The sequence below is a fragment of the Vanacampus margaritifer genome, chromosome 16, assembly GCF_051991255.1.
Source record: "Vanacampus margaritifer isolate UIUO_Vmar chromosome 16, RoL_Vmar_1.0, whole genome shotgun sequence".
NCBI lineage: Eukaryota > Metazoa > Chordata > Actinopteri > Syngnathiformes > Syngnathidae > Vanacampus > Vanacampus margaritifer.
In genome coordinates, this window is record NC_135447.1 from 9,007,036 (window position 1) to 9,020,988 (window position 13,953).

Genomic DNA, 13,953 nt, shown 5'->3' on the forward strand with positions numbered 1-13,953 from the left:
CAAAAAAATATATAAATAAATATGTAGAAAAAATAGATATTAATTTCCACTATTTTTTTATTTTATTTTTTAGATCCACAGGGCGCCACAGGAGAGGGACTAAAGAGCCACATGTGGCTCCAGAGCCGCAGGTTGCAGACCGATGGCTTGGACTGACAATGCCAGTAACACTCATTCACTGCATTCACAGACAATGCAATCAACACCAAGCCACCAAAAAAAAACAATAAAAATATAATGAAATTTCTGCTGTGAGTTGCCTCACTTACCAGCTTCTCCATTTGCTGCTCACGCAGCCTCTCCTCTCTCTGCCAGCGGTGGTACTCCAGCAGTTCATCCTCATTGTCGTTAACGGCAGATATGCTGTTCTTGCGCTCCCGGGAATACGCTTTCATAACATTGGAGTCCTTGCTGGATGATCCGATGTTCTCACACGAAGGCTTTCTTTGGCTGTGAGGGCTGGTGGCAGGAGATGAGAGGAGGGTGTTAGTCTGATGTCTGCTTCCAGTCTCCAGGGCGGTGCCAGGGGATGGATTCTGGCCGTACAACGCCCTCATGGCCTCAGCCTGAGAGGCGGGTGTGGGTTTGCGATGAGTCTTCGGGCTCTGCTGGATGGGTTTGGCGGTCAAACTCTGTGATCCTGGAGTCCCTCTGCGGGACATGTAAGGACTCAGAGGAGGAAGGCTGGTGGACGCGGTCGACTCGGGAGTCCAAAGCGGCTCTCGCCTAGGACTTGGGTGTCTCCTCTGGAGGGTGGAACCTCTCAGTCGAGGGCTGGATGGAGCCGCCGGTGAAGAGTTGTTACTTATGCTGCCCTGTGCGGACCCCCTGCTGGGCAGAGTGGGGCTTGACATGACCTCTGACCTGACATTCCTAAGAAGCTTTGGGCTGTCTTGTACTCGCTGTCCGTCGCTAGAGGTCACAGAGAGGGATGTCCGCGGGTGAGGCACAGGCATGTTGGATCGGGGAGGCACAAGTGGAAGATTTCCCACAGAGTTGCTGTTCTCTTCTCTCGTGTTGTTGCTTCTACTTCCATTGAGCACATTCTGAGACGGCTGAGGAAGTGACGCCTTTGCTGTTTTGGGGGACGATGGCACCTTCTGTGAGAGGCTCCCGTGGATGTCCTTTACCAAGGTGCTGATTTTTGAGCTGCCGTGGCTGGGAAAAGACTGGTGGGTCCCATTCAGGATGCTATGGGGGTCTGCAGGAGGGGGTGAGAAACACTTGCTGTTAAATAAACAACCCGGCACACTCAGACGAACAGTTGCACAAACACAAGTAAACAAACAAAGGAGGAATGTGCTCTGTTGCATATGGCAGCCCGTAAAAGGAAGACTACGTATTGCACCCACATACATTGTTTCTTTGTTGGCTAAATGATAAATGTCTAGGGGCTGGCATTCTGTGGTCGGGATGTTATGCTGTTCAGTTGTGTAGTAATCCTTCTGGGATCTGGAGCTGCTAAATATAAAAGCTGCAGAATGTGCCTCACATGAAATCAGGAAAGAATGGGCCCAACACTGGGCAGGGTGTGGCGCCTTTTACGGTTCTTTATGTCCTATAAGGTCAGCGTAAAAGAAATAAATATCACTGACCGCAAAAAAGTTGCAGCTACAATAGGTCATTAGTCAATGAATTAAGCGCACACAGTCTAATATAGGCCAAGATAAATATATGTTTTTGTTTTGAATATTGCGGAATAGTTAGTTGTTTATAGTATGAGCAGCAAAATATTTAACTGCAACCTCAATAATAAATATATTGATGAAGGAAATCCGTTTTGACTTAAAATAAATTTAAATAGATATCTCTCTTACAGTGTCAATCACAACTTTACTAAAGGTAGAAAGGGAGGTTGCAATCAGATTAAATATTAGATTAAGCGTCTGGTAATTTTATAATGAAAGAAAAATGCCATATTTTCTATGTAAATCGTGAGTTTGTAGTCCATTCTGAAACAATAATTGTATTTAACAATGGGGACACACCTCAAGTGTAAAGCAGCAATTTAAATGAACCAGATCCCAACAAATCTGGGCCGCACATAATTAGTTCTCAACAGGCTATTTTGGAATCAACTCATGGATGACGATCCAAGGTACTTCCAAATTCTAAGAAAGTCGGTGATGTTTTTGTACACAGCTATTATTAGTAAATCAATGTTTTTACAATAATGTAAGGTTAGACCTAAAAACACAGAAAAAGCTAATCAACCGCACATTTGTTATTGACCATCTAGATTTAAGATGGATTTCTTACCAGAATGTTGTGTTTTTGATGTGCTTAGTGCTTGGCTTCCTCCAGGCAGCATGTTTTTCATCCTCAGGGCCTCTTCTGGATGGTTGAAGCGGAAAAAAGTGGACTGACCAAAACACAGCATGCAACCTGTCAATAATAAAAAAAAAAATCCTGGGGGTAACAAACATCTCAAATGGATTTTTAATGCCACCTTAAAAACATCCTTACAATACTTGAGTAATCTTTAGATGGATACATACACATGCAACTCAAACAAATTCATTTAGATTAAAAGAAAAAAAAAAAGAAAAATTCTATGGTCATCCAAAAGTTTAAACTCACGTTTAAGTACGGTAATCAGTGAGTAAATAAGAGCATTTCCAATGTCTTAATTCCTGAGATGATGGTTTACATCCAATAGATATTCCATGCAGGAAATAAAAAGGCATTAAATATCCACATGGCATAAAATAAAAAGAAGGAGAAGAAGAAGAAGATTCTTCCTTTCTCGAAGCGTTGGTCCTCTGGAAAAATATATATTTTTTTTTATTGTTGAGCAGCTACTGCCTCTGCACACATCGACTGATAGCTGGCTTTAAATGTCATTCAGTGTAGCTGCTGGCTCAGATCCCAAGGAAAGGTTCAACTGAGTGGGCGGGACTGTGCTGATGCCCTTTTTTACTGTAAGTAAGCATGTTGTTGTAAGTGCCTGGACTGCGACACTCATGAAAGTACCACATTTTGCATTGAGAGCACAATTTACACAACAGCTTGTTTATGTTTGTGTGTCACTTTGGAAGGACTTTCTTCTACCTTGTGACAGACGATAAGGTTTGGTGACGGGGAATCCATCTACGGCGCACTGGTTCCCACATGGGTACAAGGTAATGGTGCCCGCCTGGTTTTCAATGTAGCAATGTTGAGCTTTAATGCCAGGGCCCAGCAAAGAGATGTCCGTGCCTCCACTGCCCAGTGTGCTTCTCCCTGCAACAAAAACAATATTTTCCCAGCAGCGTCATTTACTGGAGGCCCACGTGCACCCGTGAATACCTTTGTGATGTATTCTTAGGCATGCCGCTCAAAGCCAATGCTCGTAACAGAGGTCAGGACCGCATGGGTGGAGTTACAAATGTCGTCAACACATAGCTGAGTGCGGAGTGACAGGTGGTAGGTACGCTGCAGAGATATGCTAAGGATGGCAGTGTCTGATGTCATTTGATTGACTCAGTCTGCATTTTGGAAAGTCGGAGCTCTCGGAAGTGAGACTGTTTTCTGGAAAGACACAGACTGTATTTCGTTTCATGAGCACTGTGCTTACAACACATAACTGTCTCTTCATGTAAATAAGCGTGTGGGGGAAAAAAACACTAAATTGAACATCTTCTTCTTATATAACGTATTTGTGTCCCTCTGCTTTAAAAATTATGTAGTTTCTAATATAGTTTATGTTTTAAATTATTTTATTTTTGTCTAAAAGCTCTTCTAGGGACAGGCATTGGAAATCAGGATTTGCTACAAATGCTGCGCATTAGAGATTGTTTATGTTATGGCATCTGTCCCAATTTGAAATAAACATGAAATGAAAAAATAATGTTTTCCATTATATGACCGACTGACAGACTGAGTGATGCTAGCTAGCTTAGTTAGCTAGTTAAGTATGAGATTTCACACACAAAGTAAATACAGTAAAGAACTAAAAGTGATAACGCATAGAGTTGTGCACAATATTATCGACAATGATTCCTTATCATAACAAACAGAACACTGTAATACTCATTTGAGACACACACATACTATACACTAGACAGTGACACATCTTTACCTTCCTGCAGTGGAAGCAAGGTGATTGCTGTGCTCAAGCGTCCACTTCCCAAACTGACCAGGTGAGGGCGCTCCGCCTGGACTTTCAAGGACTTGCCAGTCTCAATCAAGTCTAAAGGAGTACCCTGTCAAAACAACATGAGGAATGATAAACTGTGTAATTTTTTCCCCATTCAAATATATCAGAAAACTGACAGAGCTTGCAGGTTGTCCACAATCTTTAACCCATTCCATTTTAGGTTGATTTGAATAGCGAGTAACATAGCTATTAGCGCGACTTATTCCCTGTTGTATCTTCTTTAATTGTCTCTAAAGTGACAAATGACTCACCTGCAGGACTTGGTGTGTCTCTCGGCCACGCTCCACTTGACCCCCGCCCCTGCGTTGCATGTCTGCTGCGCTGATGTCCGAATGATCTGACACCTGATGCTCCTGAAAGCGGCGCGCAGATAGATGCACATGGAAAGAGAGAAGTGGAAATAAACGGGAGAGCTGGGAATCCTGCCACTACAGTTGTACTACAATGGGAACAGTGCCTTCCATAGAGAGCCTCATGCCCCAGTTATAAGCCCACGTGACGCTGCCTATTATACTGGGGGATTGTTTCTCCAGAGCTTGTTGGGTAGAATGGTGGCACTGATTTACGCCTCAATCCAAGACTCTTGATGGTGAACATAGATTGTGGTGCGTTGCTCTTTTGCAATCCCAGACTTGCTTTGCAGGTGCTTAACACATGAGGGTCGCATCACATTTTCTACCTTCACCAAGATGACTCACACAGATACAAACTGTCTGCAGACAGATGCTGCTGATTACACCCGGCTGTCTGCACATCACGGTCACATCAGAAGAGAGGAAGAGAGGGGAAACAGCCCTCGACAAGATCCAGACGTGACTCAAACAGCCACATGTGGATACGTAAACAGCCGTGTTATTCCTCATAATACAATATGTTGCATGTTTCACGCACACATTTTTCAAATACATAAAACAGACACAATACACTAAACCTATCCTCTTGGTAATGCATATGAGCATTGATAGGAAATTAGGAATATTGAATTAGTATTGCTGAAAATCTCTAGTGAGTCACTGGTCATCCACCACCTGATTGTTAGGCCGATGGCTGTTAAATAAAAAAATAAAAAATAAAAAAAGCAGTGCAACCTGCCGAACACATGCAAGCCCTCATAAAAACAGCGTGGGTTGCATTTTCCTTTCATCACCAAGCCTTTGAATTATCCTTGTCAATTCGATCCATGAATGTGGCACACAGCAAATACAAACAACTCCATCGCATCAACAACTTCACCAAGCAGTCAAGAATGTGCCGCTTAACAGAAGCTACCCCTGCTGGCCGTTGATAACGTGTGCATCCAAGAAAAAAATCAGCTCTGCATGGTTACTATTGACATTGACAGAAAATGTAGTCTGGCATTGGTTTGAAAGTGGTAGATCTTGATGGATAGACCATCCTTCCTTAAGAGTTCATTATTTGTATAAAATGAACAAAAAAAAGTCAACTTTATTTTGCTCACAATAATATTTTGTATGCAGCCCCACTAGTCTAAACACGGCATTCTGATTAATGTTGCGTTTGTGGAATATGAATTAAGCAGCAAAATCCACCCATTTTTATCCTCCTCAGGGGGTGGCCTTTTTGCCACTCAAAATGACATCACAGTTGCTCAGGACTCAGGTAACAACCAATCACGGCTCAGCTTACAAATGTCACATGACCAAACTCAGAAAACGGGTTCATCATGTCGTATAAGAGGGAAACTGTGAAAACTACACTGACAACCAATCATGGCTCAGTTTGCTGACCAAACCCAGGAAACAGGTGAGCCGTGATTGGTCGTTACCTATTTCCTCAACACAGGTGATGTCAATAACCTGTCGTCAGCAAGTGGGGAAAAAAATTGTTTTTAAAGGTATTAATTGTACATGAAAAAATAATGAAGTTATCAAATTAATTCTGGACAAAATATTAGCTTTGTACTGCTGAAAATGGCTCAATGACATGAGTCAAGTATCCCTTTAAGGTTGAACTATTGAGTATAGTTGTTATGCTAATACACTTGGTTTAAACTTCTCTTCTTTTTTTTGCTTCAGTGTAAATGGCTCTCCTAATAAAAGAGATTTCCCAGTGATCTTGCAAGACTCACCAAATGACCACATCAGTTTCATGGCACAACATCACATGACAGATGCATCAAAACCAAATGCCCAAGCACTTTGTTGCTATATTCTGACATCAGTGACTGACAGAAATGCATTCAAAAAGCCCCAAACCATCCACAGCTGCTGCCCTTCTTCTAACTTTAGCCTGGGCTGGCTGAGACAACAGGGCGTTGTGTCTACATCTGATGTCACTCCAAATGAGAATGCCGGGCGAAACCGCTTTATGTGACAATCTCACCCAGTGTGTTCTAAGTCTGAGTGGACCCAGTGACACGGAGAACAGACCGTGCCCTGACACCGGACCCTTCACGTCTCTCCTGCCAACCCCCGCCGGCCGCCAACGCTCACGGACTCATGCATGCCACGCAGTCACATACAGTGGGAGATTGCGGCCGGGGTCGGTGTGTCTTGTCTGTGTGACTCACACATGCACACACATATATGCTCCCGCCGCCTCCCACAAGCCTCGCTCATTTCAACGAACACACCCAAAGCCAGAGCGGAGTTTTAAATGCGTGGCCTTCCACAGCAACCTGTCATTATTGGGCTGGTTATGTCCTTCAGTGTGGCCATGAGCTTCTGAAAATAGACACAACCAGCCGCACAGTCTGGGCTGTGACTTTTAAAGAGAAATCACATCTGCTTAGGGACGCAAAACAAGGAAGAAATTAGAGCGATATAGGCTTTGGATTATGAACTATGAGGAAAATGAAGTGAAATAGAAAAGTAAATATAACAAATAAAACATTCTAGAAGCGTTTTTTTTTTTAAAATACTGATGCACATGCAGCACATACCATTTTACTACTCTCACAGGGTCCCAAAAAGATAAGTATCCATGAATTAGTGTGCAGCCCAGTATTCCACACAGCAGTGTCCACATTGCTCTTAATGTCTGGCCTGAAGCTGTTTTCATTCTCCCACTGAGTTCCTTGACGATTTTCCCTCCTCCCAACCCCTTCTCCTCCCCATCCTGGTGCAGAGTTACATCCCCGACCTACAGTAGATTTTTTTCTTCTACTTTTCTTCCCTTTGACGACAGAAAATCCCATGTGAGAAATTTCAAGGACCACCATTGCAAATGATCAAAAGGGGCCCAAGTCAAGTCAGCCTAACAGAATGGGAAGAGCATGTGCTTTAGTAGAGCTGATGGGGAAAAAACATCTAAGTTTGATCAAATAACAAAGGGTATTTCCACTTTTTTTTTTTTTATCATTCATGGTGACATAATTATACATGATGGGATAGAGAAATAACACAGGAAGGGAGCGAACTCATGCTCTATCTTTCCAGGCATCCCCCAGGAAAGGATGGGCTCAAAGGCCAATAGAGAGAGTGGAAGTGAGTGGGAGAACGAGCCCACTATTGGTCCCTCTCGTCTTTTCCCATGCTCAGGGCCAGAGAGGAGATGGAGGAAATGAAACAGATGGATGAGTCACGAAGGAAAAGTACGGCAAAAAAAAAAAAAAACAGTGAAGAAAACAGACCAATTTGTAAAGAAATGTCTATAGTGAAGTTTTGGTGTTTGGTAGTGGAAATCATATTTGAAATGTAACAATCCATTACATACAAGGGTTATCCTCATTGAGCTTTCTAATTTGTCTATTGCATTATTGGCACGTACAAAATATCAACACATTCATTACAAACAATAACCCACATAACTAAGACGCCCTTTATTTATTTATTTTATTCTTATGTGTTCTACAGTACTTTATTTTCTCATGCTTATTCCTCTTCTTTTCTTTTTTTTCTATTTCTGATTCTATTCTGGGCTCCATGTAAAGCTATAAAACTGCTGCTGGGTGGAACCATTAAGATTGTACTGTAGGTTACATAGTTACATTCTTTTTCCATTCTATATATAACAATAAACATACTGAAGCTGTATACCTTAACAGAAACAGTGAATAGTGTATGTAAAAAAAAAAAAAAAGTAGCTAACATAACTTAAAATGTATGGAGAAATATTATTACCAGACTTGAATTCTAATAAATTGCTTCCATACACAAAAAGGGCTATTTTAATGTACTGGTTGAAAACAGGCAAGCCCAATTTTATAGTGAGTAACATGCATGATATTAAGTGGTGATCACACAACATTCATCCTCGTGAAATTTTGAAATTTGAACTGGACTACTGCGTGTATCTACTGGTTACAGTGGTTTGTGAAGAATGATGTTTCTGACCTTGCGTGACCTGCTGTCACAAAGAATACCGACTCCTCACTGAGCAGGAGACCATATGTGTGCAGGATGTCTGCGTGAATGACCGCAGAAAGGTGGAAGAAGAGACTAGAACAGATGGCAAAAGAAACCGTTGGCTTTTATGACAGTGACCGCACGTGCACGTCACTATGCTTCATACACGTGCACCAGAAGTTACTGATCACCTTGTAAAGATCCCAAAAATAGAACTACATTGTGTGCAATAAGTGGGGGTTTTTTGCATGGTTTTATCACACGTAAAAAAAAAAAAAAAAATTTAAAGAGTAATTTTGATGATGTATACTGTATTTCCATTATCACAATGAAAAAATTGCATGTGTCCCTGAAATGGCTGTCCACTCTGTCGTCATTGGGTAATTGCAGCTTTAAGAAACCCTCTGATGTTTTTAGTGGCATGACAACCAGTATTTTGTCTTCCTTCAAAAAAGAATTATCTTGTTACAGATTACCGGTAAATAGAGCATTACACTTATATTTTGCTATTTTGTGCAATATGCGTGTGTACTTTGTAGTTACAGTATAGAATACAGTCCAAAAGTTTGGACACACCTTCTCATTAAATACATTGCTTTATTTTCCTGACTATGTTCATTGTAGATTCTCACTGAAGGCATCAAAACTATGACGACATCTATGATGACTAATGAACACAGGTGGAGTCATATACTTAACAAAACAAAGGTGAAATTAATAAAATAAATACATGAATAAATAGCCACCAGCTTCGCAAGGTGAAAGGGTTTTCCAGAGGTAAGAATGCCAAGACTATGCAAAAAAGTAACCAGAGCAAAGGATGGCTATTTTGAAGAATCGAAAATATAAAACATGTTTTCAGTTATTTCACCCTTTTTGTGTCAAGTACATAGCTCAACATTAGTTCATACATTGTTTTGATGCCTTCAGTGAGAATCTACAAAGCAACCAGTCATGAGAATAAAGCAAATGTATTGAATAAGAAAGTGTGTCCAAACTTTTGGCCTGTACTGCATGTTAAGTTGAACATGTCCACTCTGTCATAGTGGTATAGCCTCCCACCCCAGAAATTCTAAACAGGTTTGTTAAACAATACATTGTCAGCTTGCTAACTACTGTAAATCATGTTGCTAAGCAAAAGTCCACCATGTGCTTATAAAATGTAACAAGAAAAAAATGTTCACCCTGTCATCTTCCACTGTCAGCAATGCTAAGAGATCAAATTTGTACCGTACTGGTCATTCACAATATTCTCGCCTCAATACTCAGTGCATATTTTTAGTTTGCAAATTGACTGTACTTACTCAGGCCCGCATGCACCTTATAATCCTGTTTGAGCAAATTCTTCGTCCGCCGTAATTCCTCAACAGTGCGTTACTGGACGTGTGAGCTCCGAAGGTAACTCATGACAAAAGCATCCATTCATGGTGCTTCCAGCTCGTGAACACTTTCTAAAATGAGGTGATTCCACCTGCTCCAAGTGAACTTTAAGTTGGCAAGGCACCTGCAAGATATGAAAATAAATAAATAAAAGTAAAACAATGATGCAGAAACTAAACAGAACATAACTGGGTCGTGATTGGATGACAACCATGAGTATAATGTCATACTGGCACAATAGCCCCTTTGTAAATGCATCTCATCTCTCTCCCACATGCAAACGCTGCCATACTCCCAGCAAACAAATATTTTAGCGCCTCATTACCCGATCTGGCTGGGAGCAGCATCCTGTTGCCTGTGAAGCGATTTAGATGAAAGATGCTGGTCAAACAAGACGAGACAGCCGCTCAAATCCTTACAAGTCGTCTCCCTGACTTCCAGAAGAGGAAAATATGTTGCGTTCCGCTCAGTGCATCCACATGCGTCTTGCTGCCAGGCCCGTCCCTCTTTCCAAGCCCTCGTTCGCCTCACCTATCATTTATGCTATTGTTATATCCAACCTACGTTCTTCCTCGTGTGGCCCTTCGAGAATGACTAGATTCAATAACTTTTATCACATTTTGTACTAACCTATTTGGACTTGCGTGGTCTCAAAAGTTGAAAGACGCATATGTGAAGCAGACACTCGTGTTACAACCCAGACTTTTGCTTTGTCACAGTTGAAAAGTGCACAGCTGGAAATTACAGACATCACAGCCAAAGGATATTTTGACATTTCCTCCCCCTGCTGGAATTTTTAGCTTGGCAGTTTGCGTTTGTGGACACGTTGTCAAGACCAGAGTAATTGGTTCAGGCTGTCCTGTGCTCTGTGCTAACTAACTCAGTGGTGTCAGGCTGCTCTTACTCTTAATAAAACAGAGATGGCAGGAACGTCTGCAATTGCTATACGCATTGGAAAAGACATTAGGGGGGAATGCGACATCTGCATTACACAAGGTGATCAATCACAGTTATTACTCTATTTTTCCCCCTCTTGCTGTCTCATGACATAGCTTGCTCCCATATTGATCCTGTTCATCGGTGCGCCACTCAACATATATTTAGGCAATTAAACTGGTGGAAGTTGTCAACCTTTGACACAATTTGAATGCCATCATTAAGAGAAGAAATTCAAATTATTTCCTTCCCACACAGGCTCAATGAAGTTGAGCTATCGTTTGTTGAATTAAATGAATGTTACCGTTTTTATTATTAAATAACCAGCTAAAACAAATAATATTGTACAGTTAATTAATTCACAAATTTGATAAATACTGTTGAATTAAGGTGACAAATATGGCAATTATTTTAATAGAAGGGTCAAAATATTTCCCAGTTCCCGCCTTACTGAAAGTGGACAAAACAGCTGAGCTTTTTTTTTTTTTTTTTTTTTAAACCTACTCTACCACATCATCTAGTGGAAGAGTCGGCGTACTACATGCCCACTACCCAAATGATTCTCATTTAAATGCCATTACAGTGCTGTGCAGTACTACTTTTTTTGGGGGGGGGGGGGGGGTTGTTTTGGCCACCAAGTGGCAGTATAATACATACATACAGACTCAAATCAAGAGTTTCACAACTATGAGTTACTCAAACTGCAGTAATATTCGTCCTGTTCGCCAATGATAAAGCATAATTGCCTGTAAACATATTTGACAGTAAACTTCAACTGAGTGATATTTAACGTCTTAAAGCCTCCTTTTTCAAAGCATCGTTTAGGCTACTCTGGCAAAATGCTGCATGTTGTGAACTCAGATGAGATCACTGCCACCATGAAGTAAGTGCTTGTTTCTCAAATGTGTGCTTGCAAGTAAGCAAATTTGTGCAACTGTGGCATTTAATCTCGCATTAATTGACTATTTCAATTTAAGCGAAGTGAATTTTGACTTTAATCTCAGAATCCTTACTTTAAAGTGAGAATTCTCACTTTAAAGTGAGAAAAATAGCAGCACTAATACTTTATTCTCAGAATTCTCACTTTATAGTCAGAATTCTGCCAACCTTTTTCTCTCTCTTCACTGGCCCTAATCCTTTTACGTAGTACATCTCTAAAAGCATGCTTGCTTTTTGTTAGGACAAGGTTAACAGGCCCCTCATTCAAAGCAAAAGTCGACCAGAAAACGTTCCTAACATTGTACGTGCATGCCCCAACTAGTCTGAACAGCATTCTGATTAAAATAGAGATGGTGGAATAAGAGTTAAAAAACAAAATCCTCACATTTTTAATCTCTCAGAGGGCTGCTATTCTTTTAAAATGACATTACTGCTGTTCAGGTAACGAGCAAGCACAGCTCAGCTTCAGAAAACAGGCGAGCCGTGATTGGTCTGAGCCCTGATCGACTGTGATGTCAGTTTCAGTCGACGTCAAATGACAAAATGGCCGCCCCCTGAGATTTTTCTTAACTCATATTGAACACAAACCAGATCACATAATCAGAACAGTTTATATTAGTGGGGCTGCATTGAACATGTAAAGGAAGTTTAGGTTTGGCTTCCCTTTCCTCCTCCCTCCAGCAAATGGTAGCATTTTCAAAATGCCAAATAAGTGTAGAGGTTGAAGCTAGCTACAAAAAAAAAAAAAAAAAATACACATGACGAGGTCTGGGCTAATCAAAGACGTAGCAAACTAGCTAACCTAGAGTTAGGCCGACATGGGCTTATTTTACTTTGTGGTGTGGTGAGAACAGCGATAACGTTTAAAACAGCCGAGTGGCCAGCGAACTTATTCTCCAGTTTACCCGGATATGCTAAACTGCGACACTCGCGACGTTTAACTCCAGCACATGAATTTATTCAAAAGTGACGAAAGCAACACAAAAGGACATTTGCTCTTTAAATGCAGTTTGGGTGGCCCTTAAAAGGGCCGTTGGGGTAAAAATTACTAGCCATGCGACTAGTACTCCTGAGACTGTGAGGAAGCCTTCTTTCCAGCCTTGCCGGAGCTCGGAGCAGACTGTCCGGTTTTCTTCGGCAGCAGGACGGCCTGGATGTTGGGCAGGACGCCGCCCTGGGCGATGGTGACGCGGCCAAGAAGTTTGTTCAGCTCCTCATCGTTACGCACCGCCAGCTGGAGGTGGCGAGGGATGATTCGGGTCTTCTTGTTGTCCCGGGCGGCGTTACCAGCCAACTCGAGGATCTCAGCGGTGAGATATTCCAGCACAGCGGCTAAGTAAACAGGAGCTCCGGCACCTACACGTTCTGCATAGTTACCTCTACGGAGAAGACGGTGGACTCGACCGACAGGGAACTGGAGACCTGCCCGGTTGCTACGGGTCCTGGCCTTTGCACGAGCCTTACCGGTTTTACCTCTTCCAGACATTGTAGAACTTCAACGTACTGATCTGACCTCAACAATTGTAGTTCAGTGGAATGAAACGTTTGCTCTACCCGGATATAAAAGGCCGGGGATGTCACGCCCTTTTACGTGATTGGCTTCTCTGACGATAGCGTATCTTGTGGTTGGCTTGGTGGAATGAAAGAATAAATCGAGTCATCAGCGATTGGTGGTTTGTATTTGATGCGTAGCCAATCATATAAGAAAGAAAGGCGATTGGCTCTTGAGTTTCGTCGTGGCATTCGTAGCCAATTGTGGTTGTTCCCTCGCGTTTCAAAATTTTGGCGCCAAAAAGAAACCAATTATGCCGAGAAAAAATCGGGGCTTTGGTGCTTCGGTGAAAGCAACATATGGGACATCTAGTGGACGAAAGAAGTAAATGCAACCTATGTCATTGAAGTGTGAAACAACCACTCACACTTATCTTTCATCAATAAAAGTAAAAATCAATCAGATGCACAGCATGTATTATTTACAAAACCTGTGCTACTAATAATTTTTTTTCTCATAAATAAAATATGATTGACGAGTGTATGTTGATGTTTATTATAAACGGGAATACGTGTGAATTATTTAAATGTCATCATACGATACGATACGATACGATATACTTTTATTTTCCCCGTGGGGAACTTTTTCCTGGACTCCGTCCAGCTGCAGTTTACATTAAGAGAAAACAACAGAATAGAAAGAGATGAAATTAAAATTAAATAAATTAGAAGTGCAGCAATAAGTAGAAGACTTCCCAGAAG

The 13,953-nt window shown here is 41.6% G+C and overlaps 2 protein-coding genes across 15 annotated transcripts in view; both read right to left on the reverse strand.

The window, feature by feature from the left end:
* Positions 1-10,791, reverse strand: part of phldb1a (pleckstrin homology-like domain, family B, member 1a) — a 29,502-nt gene extending 18,711 nt beyond the window's left edge. For 9 of the 14 annotated variants that reach the window (XM_077546372.1, XM_077546379.1, XM_077546378.1 and 6 more), the window contains exons 1-6: positions 7,041-7,151; positions 4,390-4,491; positions 4,061-4,184; positions 3,052-3,222; positions 2,260-2,385; positions 270-1,201 (exon numbers count right to left, since the gene is read on the reverse strand). In XM_077546372.1, coding sequence (XP_077402498.1) covers positions 270-1,201; positions 2,260-2,385; positions 3,052-3,222; positions 4,061-4,184; positions 4,390-4,491; positions 7,041-7,043 — 1,458 coding nt within the window. In that variant the 5' untranslated portion in view covers positions 7,044-7,151. Of the gene's footprint in view, positions 1-269; positions 1,202-2,259; positions 2,386-3,051; positions 3,223-3,288; positions 3,511-4,060; positions 4,185-4,389; positions 4,492-7,040; positions 7,152-8,433; positions 8,539-9,749; positions 9,950-10,150 lie in introns of those variants that run through there. The other 5 variants (XM_077546368.1, XM_077546367.1, XM_077546369.1 and 2 more) reach the window with 5 other exon arrangements.
* A 1,845-nt stretch (positions 10,792-12,636) lies between these two features.
* Positions 12,637-13,243, reverse strand: h2ax (H2A.X variant histone). The gene has a single exon (XM_077546882.1). The coding sequence runs from the start codon at positions 13,184-13,186 to the stop codon at positions 12,761-12,763; it is 426 nt and encodes a 141-aa protein (XP_077403008.1). The 5' UTR covers positions 13,187-13,243; the 3' UTR covers positions 12,637-12,760.
* Between the last annotated feature and the right edge of the window lie 710 nt (positions 13,244-13,953).